The 12,306-nt window shown below is 47.9% G+C and overlaps 2 protein-coding genes and 1 long non-coding RNA gene across 9 annotated transcripts; 1 reads left to right on the top strand and 2 right to left on the bottom strand.

Moving 5' to 3' along the window:
* The first annotated feature begins 2,292 nt into the window (after nt 1-2,292).
* On the top strand, nt 2,293-6,069 carry LOC127920645 (uncharacterized). 6 transcript variants are annotated; one of them, XR_008106759.1, is made up of 3 exons: nt 2,293-5,435; nt 5,598-5,701; nt 5,745-6,069. It is a non-coding gene; the product is annotated as an uncharacterized LOC127920645 (long non-coding RNA). The 6 variants fall into 6 exon arrangements; XR_008106763.1 differs by having other exon boundaries at nt 5,598-5,692; XR_008106762.1 differs by having other exon boundaries at nt 5,641-5,701.
* Nucleotides 6,070-6,085: 16 nt separating this feature from the next.
* On the bottom strand, nt 6,086-11,637 carry LOC127920644 (acyl carrier protein, mitochondrial-like). Its single transcript, XM_052504652.1, has 5 exons — nt 11,413-11,637; nt 10,591-10,713; nt 9,580-9,667; nt 8,288-8,408; nt 6,086-6,292 (listed from the first exon to the last, which is right to left on the bottom strand). Exons 1-4 carry the CDS (start codon nt 11,584-11,586, stop codon nt 8,317-8,319), a joined length of 477 nt encoding a protein of 158 aa, XP_052360612.1. The 5' UTR covers nt 11,587-11,637; the 3' UTR covers nt 6,086-6,292; nt 8,288-8,316.
* LOC127920643 (snake venom metalloprotease inhibitor 02D01-like) lies at nt 6,427-7,193 on the bottom strand. Of its 2 annotated transcripts, none has more exons than XM_052504651.1 (2): nt 6,833-7,193; nt 6,427-6,712 (listed from the first exon to the last, which is right to left on the bottom strand). In XM_052504651.1, the coding sequence occupies exons 1-2, from the start codon at nt 7,168-7,170 to the stop codon at nt 6,553-6,555; spliced, it is 498 nt and encodes a 165-aa protein (XP_052360611.1). In that variant the 5' UTR covers nt 7,171-7,193; the 3' UTR covers nt 6,427-6,552. The 2 variants fall into 2 exon arrangements, with proteins under 2 accessions (XP_052360611.1, XP_052360610.1); XM_052504650.1 differs by having other exon boundaries at nt 6,773-7,193.
* Nucleotides 11,638-12,306: the final 669 nt, after the last annotated feature.

The raw sequence follows: 12,306 nt of genomic DNA on the forward strand, positions 1-12,306 counted from the left end.
TCCTCCCTCCTCCTCATCTCCTCTCCTCTCCTCTCTCCTCTCCTCCCTCCTCCTCTCCACTCCACTCCTCCCTCCACATCTCCTCTCCTCTCTCCTCTCTCCTCTCCTCCCTCCTCCTCTCCACTCCACTCCTCCCTCCACATCTCCTCTCCTCCCTCCTCCTCTCCTCTCCTAGTTGTGTGTGTTTTGACGTTGCGTTCCTCGACTGTATTGAATACCTTTATAAAAGCATTAGCGCACAACACAGACCCAGTTGGGTATCACTCTGTTATGACCTGCAAGTGATGTGCCAGTATTCAAGGTAGATAAACAACCGCTCTACCAAATATATATCATTCAATCAACAATAATAATTGTTTTACTTAATTCCAGATTTTTTTTGTTGTTGCTTATTTCACTATTTTTTAGTTTTAACAAAATGTTGCATGAAACATCAGAACCCAGTTTTTTTTTTGTGAAAATTAACTTTATTGAAACGCTGAACTGAGGTGTGAAAATTAACTTTATTGAAACGCTGAACTGAGGTGTGAATAATAACTTTATTGAAACGCTGAACTGAGGTGTGAATAATAACTTTATTGAAACGCTGAACTGAGGTGTGAATAATAACTTTATTGAAACGCTGAACTGAGGTGTGAATAATAACTTTATTGAAACGCTGAACTGAGGTGTGAATAATAACTTTATTGAAACGCTGAACTGAGGTGTGAATAATAACTTTATTGAAACGCTGAACTGAGGTGTGAATAATAACTTTATTGAAACGCTGAACTGAGGTGTGAATAATAACTTTATTGAAACGCTGAACTGAGGTGTGAATAATAACTTTATTGAAACGCTGAACTGAGGAAATTTGGATTTGCACTTGGGATTATTTAAAGATGGAAGGAGAGAGGACAGGACTAGGAGGATGTCTGTCTCTCTGTCTGACTAGGAGGCTGTCTGCCTAGGAGGCTGTCTGTCTGACTAGGAGGCTGTCTGTCTCTCTGTCTGACTAGGAGGCTGTCTGCCTAGGAGGCTGTCTGCCTAGGAGGCTGTCTGTCTCTCTGTCTGACTAGGAGGCGGTCTGTCTCTCTGTCTGACTAGGAGGCTGTCTGTCTCTCTGTCTGACTAGGAGGCTGTCTGTCTCTCTGTCTGACTAGGAGGCTGTCTGTCTCTTGTGCTGTGGTGTGTGTGTGTAGTTGTGCTCTGACAGGGTAGACAGGCTGGTAGTGTGGTAGTGTGGTGGTATGAGAGGTGTCTCTGTGCTGATCTAGCCCAGCAGAGGGCACTGTCACGTGGGATGAGCTTAACTACCTGTCAGGGTAGCATGGTGCTGCTAGCACAAGGCTAGTTGCTGTTGTTTCAGAGGCCCACCACTCAGCCTGACTCAGGAAAGGGTTCCGATTGGCTCTTAGCCTGACTCAGGAAAGGGGTTCTGATTGGCTCTTAGCCCGACTCAGGAAAGGGGTTCTGAATCTGATTTGGTTCTTCAAAGCTGTCCAGGGAAAACCATGTTCTGGGTGCAAGTCTCCCCTGAACACAGATCTGTGATCGGCTCCTCGCTACATCCTAACCTTAAACCATTTAGGGAGAAGGGGCCAGTGTCTGGGCAGGGCCAGGTAACTAAAGCCCTCCGATCAGTTATCACCGGGTGTTATTGTGTGCCTGTCGGAGTGGATGGTTAGACGAGGGACAAGCAGTCTGTCTGTTGAGACGTGACGCGGCACCCAAGTGTTAATCTCCTCTGTTTGGTGTGTGTCCCCCCCCTCTCTGTCTCTCTCTGTCTCTCTCTAGCTCTCTCTGTCTCTCTCTGTCTCTCTCTGTCTCTCTCTAGCTCTCTCTAGCTCTCTCTAGCTCTCTCTAGCTCTGTCTCTCTCTGTCTCTCTCTGTCTCTCTCTGTCACTGTCTCTCTCTGTCTCGCTAGCTCTCTCTCTGTCTCTCACTGTCTCTGTCTTTCTGTCTCTGTCTCTCTCGGTCTCTCTCTCTCTCTCTCTCTATCTCTCTCTCTGTCTCTCTATCTCTCTCTCTGTCTCTCTGTCTCTCTGTCTCTCTGTCTCTCTCTCTCTGTCTCTCTCTCTCTCTCTGTCTCTCTGTCTCTCTCTCTCTGTCTCTCTCTCTCTCTCTGTCTCTGTCTCTCTGTCTCTCTCTGTCTCTCTCTGTCACTGTCTCTCTCTGTCTCGCTAGCTCTCTCTCTGTCTCTCACTGTCTCTGTCTTTCTGTCTCTGTCTCTCTCGGTCTCTCTCGGTCTCTCTCTCTCTCTATCTCTCTCTCTGTCTCTCTGTCTCTCTCTCTCTCTGTCTCTCTGTCTCTCTGTCTCTCTCTCTCTGTCTCTCTCCCTCTCTCTGTCTCTCTCTCTCTCTCTGTCTCTCTCTCTCTCTCTGTCTCTCTCTGTCTCTCTCTCCCTCTCTCTGTGTAACTCAACCCAGTGTAGTAGTATGGTATGTTCTTCGTCATCACTACTACTGTCATGCCAAACCAAGGAAGAAGAAGAGGAAGGAAAGGGACGATGTTGTTGTCGCTGGAAAACCCGGACAACGTTTATATGCTTGAAATCCATTTTTTATTTTTATTTTTTTGCAAGAAAAAAAGTTGAGAAGGAAGTTTGAGGAATTTGAAAGAAATTAAGTGTAAAGCAATGTATTGTAATGTACAAATCCCCCTGATAGGTGCCGAGCCGCAAAACGTATTATCCTGGGATCATTAGTCTTCTATCTGAGAAGACGAGCGCTGCGTGTTACCATGGTTATCCTTCCCAACTCTGGTTAACATGATGAGGCTCTGTGGCTTTTAGTTAAGACTTGACTGGGGAGGAATCACGTGTCTCATTGTCATTTACATTGACGATGACCCTGGAAAGCTTTAGTCTATTATATATATATATCAGCACAGCACAAAGACCTGGGAGTTAGAGGGGTAACGGGGGAGGGTAGCGAGGGAAGATTGGGGAAGGTAGCGAGGGAGAATTGGGGAAGGTAGCGAGGGATGATTGGGGGGGAGGGTAATGGGGGAGTAGGGTGCTCAAAGAGACTATGCAATGGTGTTATCCAGCCTTCCATGTTTATTCGGGGTTGGTTTGTTGATATCTAAAGGCCAGTCCACAGTGGAGACCTGGGCAGTGTTCCAGACCTGTCTCCTATGTTACTGCACTACTGATGACCAGGGACTCATAGACAGTGATTTGCCCTCTGTAGGAACTACGGTGCCACAGCGCAGCCAGGAGGTCACGGTAATTCCTAAAAAAAAACATGTGTGCCATCACCTTTTCTACCTACTAGCCAACCAACCAGCCACAGGGGACAGCTATAGGCAAGAGGTTAGATTTACTGCTGCTTCCATAGAGATGTTCTATCGCTGAGCGTTCTAGAGTTCTATCACTGAGAGTTCTAGAGTTCTATCAGCTAGAAGTCTCTCCTTTACTTCTATAGAGATGTTCTATCGCTGAGCGTTCTAGAGTTCTATCGCTGAGAGTTCTAGTTCTATCAGCTAGAAGTCTCTCCTTTACTTCTAAAGAGACGTTCTATCGCTGAGCGTTCTATCAGCTAGAAGTCTCTCCTTTACTTCTATAGAGACGTTCTATCACTGAGAATTCTATCAGCAAGAAGTCTCTCCTTTACTTATATAGAGACGTTCTATCGCTGAGCGTTCTAGAGTTCTATCAGCTAGAAGTCTCTCCTTTACTTCTATAGAGACGTTCTATCGCTGAGAGTTCTAGAGTTCTATCACTGAGAGTTCTAGAGTTCTATCACTGAGAGTTCTAGAGTTCTATCAGCTAGAAGTCTCTCCTTTACTTCTATAGAGACGTTCTATCACTGAGAATTCTATAATTTTCTCCTTTACTTCTATAGAGACGTTCTATCACTGAGAATTCTAGAATTCTCTCCTTTACTTCTATAGAGACATTCTATCACTGAGAATTCTAGAATTCTCTCCTTTACTTCTATAGAGACATTCTATCACTGAGAATTCTAGAATTCTCTCCTTTATTTCTAGAGACATTCTATCACTGAGAATTGTATCAGCTAGAAGCCTCACACCTTGAGATGCAGAGTAGAATATTGGCCTGACCTGTAAACCTAATATGCACATTGCTTTGGGAGGCTGATTGATACGATGTACAGAGAGAGGAAACCCCATGTCTATAATATGACTAAATAATTAGACTTGACAGTTACAGGGACAGTGTTTTGGCGTTGTGTCTTCCTGACGGGGGGTTCAGGGTCTTCGGGGGGAAACTGCACTTTCTGAAGGACAATCCTTAGAGGCCTGACTGAACGTTTAACCAAGGTAGAGACTCCAGCCTGCTCCTCCCACCGTCATCCCATGTCTCCTCCTCCCATCGTCGTCACCACGACGACCACGATGATGCTGGCATTCTGTTGTCATTTGTTTTTATTTCATAATAATAATGATATATATTATTATTTTTTTTTTTCTTCTTGGTTGAGGTTTTATTTTACTTTATTTTGGTGATTTATTTTTAGTGCTATTAAAGAGAATGTGTACCGAAGGTGTTTATTAGGTTGGTTGGTGGACGGTCTCCTGGGCTGAGCCGACCCGGCCGACCGAGCGCTAGACATATTGATAACTGTTTGTAAACATTCTGGCCGTAGTGTCGGAAACACAAAAGCTGTATAACTTGGGTGCAACCCTCAATAAAAAGACTAACAGTGATTGTCGTCTGTTCATTTCTGGCCCCAAATAGAGCCCTACACCCTACACACTTGTTAGGGGCGTGATGTCGTCTGTTCATTTCTGGCCCCAAATAGAGCCCTACACCCTACACACTTGTTAGGGGCGTGATGTCGTCTGTTCATTTCTGGCCCTATCCCCAAATAGAGCCCTACACCCTACACACTTGTTAGGGGCGGCAGGGTGTCAAAGGAATTGAACCATTCCTGTATGTGTTCATTAAACAATTCAATTAAAATCACTCTGTCTTGTTTCTAAGAATTTGTAAGATCCTTAATTGCATGAAATAGACAGACCAGTCTTATCAAAATTAGCCAATGGCATTTATTATCGAGAGCGCGCTGCTCATAGAGCCCTCTATAACAGTATATATATCAAATATGACGTCATAGGTTATAAAATGTCTCTCCTCCTCTCGACCAGGACAAAGCAGGTTCAAAGGTTAATTCCAACTCACTAGCGCATATACCTGACACACACTATAACTGGATTAACTCCTGAAGTCTCACTATAGTTTATTACCACTAAACAGACAGTTCCATCGCTGAGCGTTCTAGAGTTCTAGGTAAAACTGGTAAAACTAGGGACCCTGGGCCGATCCCTGACATTTGGTCTAGGTAAAACTGGTAAAACTAGGGACCCTGGGCCGATCCCTGACATTTGGTCTAGGTAAAACTGGTAAAACTAGGGACCCCGGGCCGATCCCTGACATTTGGTCTAGGTAAAACTAGGGACCCTGGGCCGATCCCTGACATTTGGTCTAGGTAAAACTAGGGGGCCGATCCCTGACATTTGGTCTAGGTAAAACTAGGGACCCCCGATCCCTGACATTTGGTCTAGGTAAAACTAGGGAACCCGGGCCGATCCCTGACATTTGGTCTAGGTAAAACTAGGGACCCTGGGCTGATCCCTGACATTTGGTCTAGGTAAAACTAGGGACCCTGGGCCAATCCCTGACATTTGGTCTAGGTAAAACTGGTAAAACTAGGGACCCCGGGCCGATCCCTGACATTTGGTCTAGGTAAAACTGGTAAAACTAGGGACCCTGGGCCGATCCCTGACATTTGGTCTAGGTAAAACTAGGGACCCCGGGCCGATCCCTGACATTTGGTCTAGGTAAAACTGGTGACCAGTTTGTTCTCAAAGACACTGTGCAGAAATCACTCCAGCATTTCCTGGTTGCTACGATGTCAGTATATGTGACAAGACAAGCAGTGTAGAGAATCATTATGTTGTGTTTTTAAAGCTGGTTTACAAAAACATTTTATTGAATGGGAAACAGAACTGCTCTACTGCTGCGTAGACTTGCTTTCAAGGACCGTGACAGATCCATAACTCATATTTCTACGTGAATTTGGTTGGGGCGTGACTGAGGGAACTCCCTGAACCACAAGATGGCGCTGTACAACAAGAGTCCAACCATAAAAGTGATGTTTATTTTTCACCTCCCGAACTCAGGAGGAAAATACACATTTTCATTAAATACAGTGGAACACAAGACAAAAGGCATCGGCTGCCACAGAGAGAACGGAGGAGGAGAAGAGGGACTGATGAAGTGGTGGGCGGGGGGGGAGGGAGACGCTGCCCAGCCCAGCCAGTCGGACAGCATCATCAGGACTTCCTGTGAGGAGCAGAAACAGGAAGTTCCAGCTCAGTAAAACACAGATTCATTTAATTAAAACGTGATGAAGTAGATTCTTTGTTTTAGTGAATAAAAACAGACAGCGATTCAAACGACACCGATTGACGACGGGATTTCTGGGAAATGGCCCTTTTAAAAAAAAAGTACATCACTGCGCACAGGTCATTCATCTGTGTTGGATTGATTTCCCTGCTGAAACGGTAATGACACGGGAGGCTAATTGATTTCTATACACGCACTCACACAGGGACAGTCTCAAACGGTTTCTCTCTGCCACCCCCCCCTCTTCCAGCAAGGGGGAACATCCCATCCCCCATAGGAGGCGTGTCACTAAATGACCAATAGGGGGCGCTGTGTTGAAGCCACCAGGCCTCCATAGGGGGCGTGTCACCAAATGACCTATAGGGGGCGCTGTGTTGAAGCCACCAGGCCTCCATAGGGGGCGTGTCACTAAATGACCAATAGGGGGCGCTGTGTTGAAGCCACCAGGCCTCCATAGGGGGCGTGTCACTAAACGACCAATAGGGGGCGCTGTGTTGAAGCCACCAGGCCTCCATAGGGGGCGTGTCACTAAACGACCAATAGGGGGCGCTGTGTTGAAGCCACCGGGCCTCCATAGGGGGCGTGTCACTAAACGACCAATAGGGGGCGCTGTGTTGAAGCCACCAGGCCTCCATAGGGGGCATGTCACTAAATGACCAATAGGGGGCGCTGTGTTGAAGCCACCAGGCCTCCATAGGGGGCGTGTCACTAAATGACCAATAGGGGGCGCTGTGTTGAAGCCACCAGGCCTCCATAGGGGGCGTGTCACTAAATGACCAATAGGGGGCGCTGTGTTGAAGCCACCAGGCCTCCATAGGGGCGTGTCACTAAACGACCAATAGGGGCGCTGTGTTGAAGCCACCGGGCTCCATCTTGGCTCCTCCCCCCGTTGTAAACAACACTTTAGGACGTTATAGAAATTAATTTACTAAAATGTCCCGACATGTTTATTGAATTACAGACAGATTTTACATCCGCTAAACAAATTAAAAATATTTTCCTTAACGTATATATATATATATATTTTAAGTACTAATGTTACTGTCCTCACTACAACAAAAACGTTTAAATTAAATACTGTTGTAATTGTACAATTACAAAGGACAGATTTTTCCTGAGTGTCTTAAGGGGGAAGGGGGCGTGGGGGAAGGGGCGTGGGGGAAGGGGGCGTGGGGGAAGGGGGCGTGGGGGAAGGGGGCGTGGGGGAAGTGGGCGTGGGGGAAGTGGGCGTGGGGGAAGGGGGCGTGGGGGAAGTGGGCGTGGGGGAAGGGGGCGTGGGGGGGAAGGGGCGTGGGGGAAGTGGGCGTGGGGGAAGGGGAAGTGGGGGAAGTGGGGCGTGGGGGAAGGGGAAGTGGGGGAAGGGGGCGTGGGGGAAGTGGGCGTGGGGGAAGGGGGCGTGGGGGAAGGGGGCGTGGGGGGAAGTGGGGGGTGGGGGAAGGGGGCGTGGGGGGAAGTGGGCGTGGGGGAAGGGGGCGTGGGGGAAGTGGGCGTGGGGGGAAGTGGGCTTGGGGGAAGTGGGGCGTGGGGGAAGGGGGCGTGGGGGAAGGGGGCGTGGGGGAAGGGGAAGTGGGCGTGGGGGGGGTGGGGGAAGGGGGCGTGGGGGGAAGGGGGCGTGGGGGGTGGGGGAAGGGGGCGTGGGGGAAGTGGGCGTGGGGGAAGGGGCGTGGGGGAAGGGGGCGTGGGGGAAGTGGGCGTGGGGGAAGGGGGCGTGGGGAAGGGGGCGTGGGGGAAGGGGAAGTGGGCGGGGGGGGGGGGGAAGGGGGCGTGGGGGAAGGGGGCGTGGGGGTGGGGGAAGGGGGCGTGGGGGGGAAGTGGGCGTGGGGGAAGGGGGCGTGGGGGAAGTGGGCGTGGGGGAAGGGGGCGTGGGGGAAGGGGGCGTGGGGAAAGGGGCGTGGGGGAAGGGGGCGTGGGGGAAGGGGGCGTGGAACTCACTGGGGGTGTTAGTAGTTCCTGGTTCATTGTTATTCATACACGTCCTTCTTGTCAGCGATGTACTGGACGATATCCTGAGGAGACATCAGCTTCTCTGCCTCCACATCCGGGATCTCAAACCCTGCAGCAGGAACACACAAAACACACACACACACACACACACACACACACACACACACACACACACACACACACACACACACACACACACGGCTTAATACACACACACACACACATTAGGCTTAACACACACACACACGGCTTAATACACACACACACACACACATTAGGCTTAACACACATACACACACATTCGTTAACACAGTGGTATTAACCACAGTTGTATGTAGGAAGTGGAAAGGGTTAGTTAATCCTAGTAACTAAGTTATCGACATGAAAATATAATGACTAGTCTGGAACATTCCTATTTAAATCAACGAATGGACCAGCAGGGAGACAGACCGACAGGGAGGGAGAGACAGACAGACAGGGGGAGAGAGACAGACAGACAGGGAGAGAGAGACAGACCGACAGGGAGGGAGAGACAGACCGACAGGGAGGGAGGGAGAGACAGACCGACAGGGAGGGAGAGACAGACCGACAGGGAGGGAGAGACAGACCGACAGGGAGGGAGAGACAGACCGACAGGGAGGGAGAGACAGACCGACAGGGAGGGAGAGACAGACCGACAGGGAGACCGACAGAGAGGGAGAGACAGGGAGGGAGAGACAGACCGACAGTCAAACAGAGACAGGGAGGGAGAGACAGACCGACAGGAGGGAGAGACAGTCAAACAGAGACAGGGAGGGAGAGACAGACCGACAGGGAGGGGGAGAGACAGACCGACAGAGAGGGAGAGACAGACCGACAGAGAGGGAGAGACAGACCGACAGGGAGGGAGAGACAGACCGACAGAGAGAGGGAGAGACAGACCGACAGTTAAACAGAGACAGGGAGGGAGAGACAGACCGACAGGGAGGGAGAAACAGACCGACAGAGAGGGAGAGACAGACCGACGGGGAGGGAGAGACAGACCGACGGGGAGGGAGAGACAGACCGACAGGGAGGGAGAGACAGACCGACAGGGAGGGAGAGACAGACCGACAGGGAGGGAGAGACAGACCGACAGGGAGGGAGAGACAGACCGACAGGGAGGGAGAAACAGACCGACAGAGAGGGAGAGACAGACCGACAGAGAGGGAGAGACAGACCGACGGGGAGGGAGAGACAGACCGACAGTCAAACAGAGAGACAGGGAGGGAGAGACAGTAGATACAGGGAGCCAGACTCACCAAACTCATCCTCCATGGCCATAATGATCTCTACCTGGTCCAAGCTGTCTAACCCCAGGTCCTTCAGGAAGTGGGACGACGTCACCAGCTGAGGATACAGATCAATCAGAGGAGATCAGGACAGACAGAGACATCCTAGATCTGCAGTCCTACTCTGACATAAACTACATAACCAGTCCTACTCTGAGATACATAACCAGTCCTACTCTGAGATACATAACCAGTCCTACTCTGAGATACATACAGTCAGGGACCAGTCCTACTCTAACCCCAGGAGATACACTACATAACCAAAAGTATGTGGACACCTACTCATCCAAAATCATAGGTGTCCACATACTTTTGTATTTATAACAACGGGTGGCTATAATCTATGTTGATAAAACTGCCCATTTACTCTGTTCCATCTGACTGCGCAGTCCACTGTCTCATCAGCCCAGCCAGGCAATTTATAAAATATTCAATGTAAAAAAACAGAACAAAAAGACTGAACGAACTGGGTCGCGTCTCTGGCAACCGAACCGATCGAACGAACAACCAGCCAGCTTGGGTAGCAAACTTAGATTAGTGTCGGGACTATATCTTGTTGGCAGGAGGAAATTGTATGAATAAATGTATAATATAAATATATGCCATTTTAGCTGACGCTTTTATCCAAAGCGACTTACAGTCATGTGTGCATACATTCTACGTATGGGTGGTCCCGGGAATCGAACCCACTACCCTGGCGTTACAAGCGCCATGCTCTACCAACTGAGCTACAGAAGGACCATACATACCACCATGTATGAAAGATAAGGAGTGTTGATGTCAAACTGATCCTAGATATGTGGAGAATAAATCCACTAGACAAACAGAACCACGAGGAAGCGAATGGGAACGAAACAGGAGAGGATGTGTCCAATAGAAACTCTCTCTTGTTGTCATTGCAAAAACGTAAAACCGTCTGGACTAACGACTCAGTATTCCTACTCTCGAAAACGAGCCGTGGCGCCTCGGGTCTGTCCTTACCTTCTCTGGGTTGATCTTGTCATAGAGCTTGAGGACGTACATCACTCGTTCTTTAATGCTTTCAATGGTGAGGGGAGGCAGGTCTCCATACTGTCGACAGAACACTCCCACTGAGCTGGAGATCTAGAGAGAAGAAGGAGGAGGACAGGAAGGAAGAAAGGATGGGTTCAGAGGTCATTCACTTATCGATGCCAGCTTGACTTACAACACTTCTGCACAATGCACCCATTTGACAAATCAAGCAGTTTAGTTCAAGCCTAGATAATAGCTAGCGAATATTAGATGTGCACTAAATACAATGCAGTAGACAAGTCATGCGTGCGTCACATCCTGTCACAACAACCTCAGGTATTGATAATAAATAACACATTTGCTTTAGAGTAAATTAAAATGTGTCAAATCGACTGTCATCTAGTATACACTATATAACATGCTAGTAAGCTATGCTAACAGTACTTAATTGTACGACAGTTTGAACATAAAGTTTAATTCAAATTGTACTCAACTAAACTAGCCAAGTATCAAACGATTACAGGATAAATTAGCTTAGCTTTGCTGCTAACACAATGAGACACAGTCGGTGGTTGTGTAACATAAATGCATGTATCCATTCAAACTTCACATTTTCACAGAGTCGCTTTCGTTGAATTAGTAAAACGGACCCAGTTTTGTCCCGGTTTTAAAGAGTTTGGCTTTGCAAAGTGACCGGTTGGCACTTAGTTACAGATTTTAGTTTGGAAAGACACTGGTAGGTCAATGTACAATCCATCACTACTAGGCCACAGCAGCGACTAAACGGTCTCCATGCTATTCAAGACAAACCCGTGTTTGTTCGGTCCACCGGGTCCGCTGACTGCTGGCAATGAAGGACAACGGTCGGGGGTTGAATAGGACCGGGACAGCTGCGGCTCTCACGGCAATGTTACCCGACGAGAGTCTCACGGAAGACCGGGGGAGCTGGCGGACACACTGCGCTAGGAGGACACGGGACGCCATGGTTTTTTGGAGGATCAATCCCAGGGTGCAACACGCGTTTTGGAAGACAAGTTGGTTTCCACTAGATAGCACAGCCACAAAGTCAAAGGGAAAAGGAGGTCAAATGTGCGCAGGCGCACTAGTTTTTTTTTTTTTTTTTAAATAACGCCGATATTTAATATGATTTTTCTTTATTAAACTATAACGTAATTATAATGCTTTCCGGTACGTTTTCTTATTTCATTAAATTGGAATAATGTAATAATTGTGACTTTGTTTGAAATTTTGTCGCATCGTCGGGAAGCGGATCAAGGTATTACGTTCTGTACGTAAGACATGACTAATCAACAGAACCAAAACAAACACAACAATTATATTAAACAATTATATATTATATTATTATTTCGTGGATCATTAACAAATTATGTTAATTCTTTAACACACATATAAAAAATAAAAAAAATTAGTTGAATATTACTTATTATTTGTGACCGGAAGAGGTTTTCCATCATCATCGATGTTTCATTGCTCTGCTAGTATGGTCTGAAGGGAGAGGCTGACAGCAGAGTAAAACCACATCAACTCGTTTTCTGTACATTTTTAAAAACAGAAATCATTACAACCATGGAATTGTGTGAGATACTGTACAACAAGGCGGAATACATTGAAACGGTAATCACAAGCTTGTAATTCGGTGTTTATTTGACAAGATAACGTTAACGATTAGCAAGTTAGCGTTTA

This window comes from Oncorhynchus keta, unplaced genomic scaffold (genome assembly GCF_023373465.1).
Source record: "Oncorhynchus keta strain PuntledgeMale-10-30-2019 unplaced genomic scaffold, Oket_V2 Un_contig_20138_pilon_pilon, whole genome shotgun sequence".
Classification (NCBI taxonomy): Eukaryota; Metazoa; Chordata; class Actinopteri; order Salmoniformes; family Salmonidae; genus Oncorhynchus; species Oncorhynchus keta.

Bases quoted from the DNA above. Each gene is read 5' to 3' on its own strand.
- LOC127920643 (XM_052504650.1), bottom strand. From the start codon at position 7,170: ATGGAGGCCTGGTGGCTTCAACACAGCGCCCCCTATTGGTCATTTAGT. The intron at 6,713-6,772 runs GTCATTTAGTGA...CGCCCCCTATAG, and splicing joins CAACACAGCGCCCCCTATTG to GTCATTTGGTGACACGCCCC.
- LOC127920644 (XM_052504652.1), bottom strand. From the start codon at position 11,586: ATGGCGTCCCGTGTCCTCCTAGCGCAGTGTGTCCGCCAGCTCCCCCGG. The intron at 9,668-10,590 runs GTAAGGACAGAC...CTGTATCCTCAG, and splicing joins ACAAGATCAACCCAGAGAAG to CTGGTGACGTCGTCCCACTT. The intron at 8,409-9,579 runs GTGAGTCTGGCT...TTCCTGCTGCAG, and splicing joins GGCCATGGAGGATGAGTTTG to GGTTTGAGATCCCGGATGTG.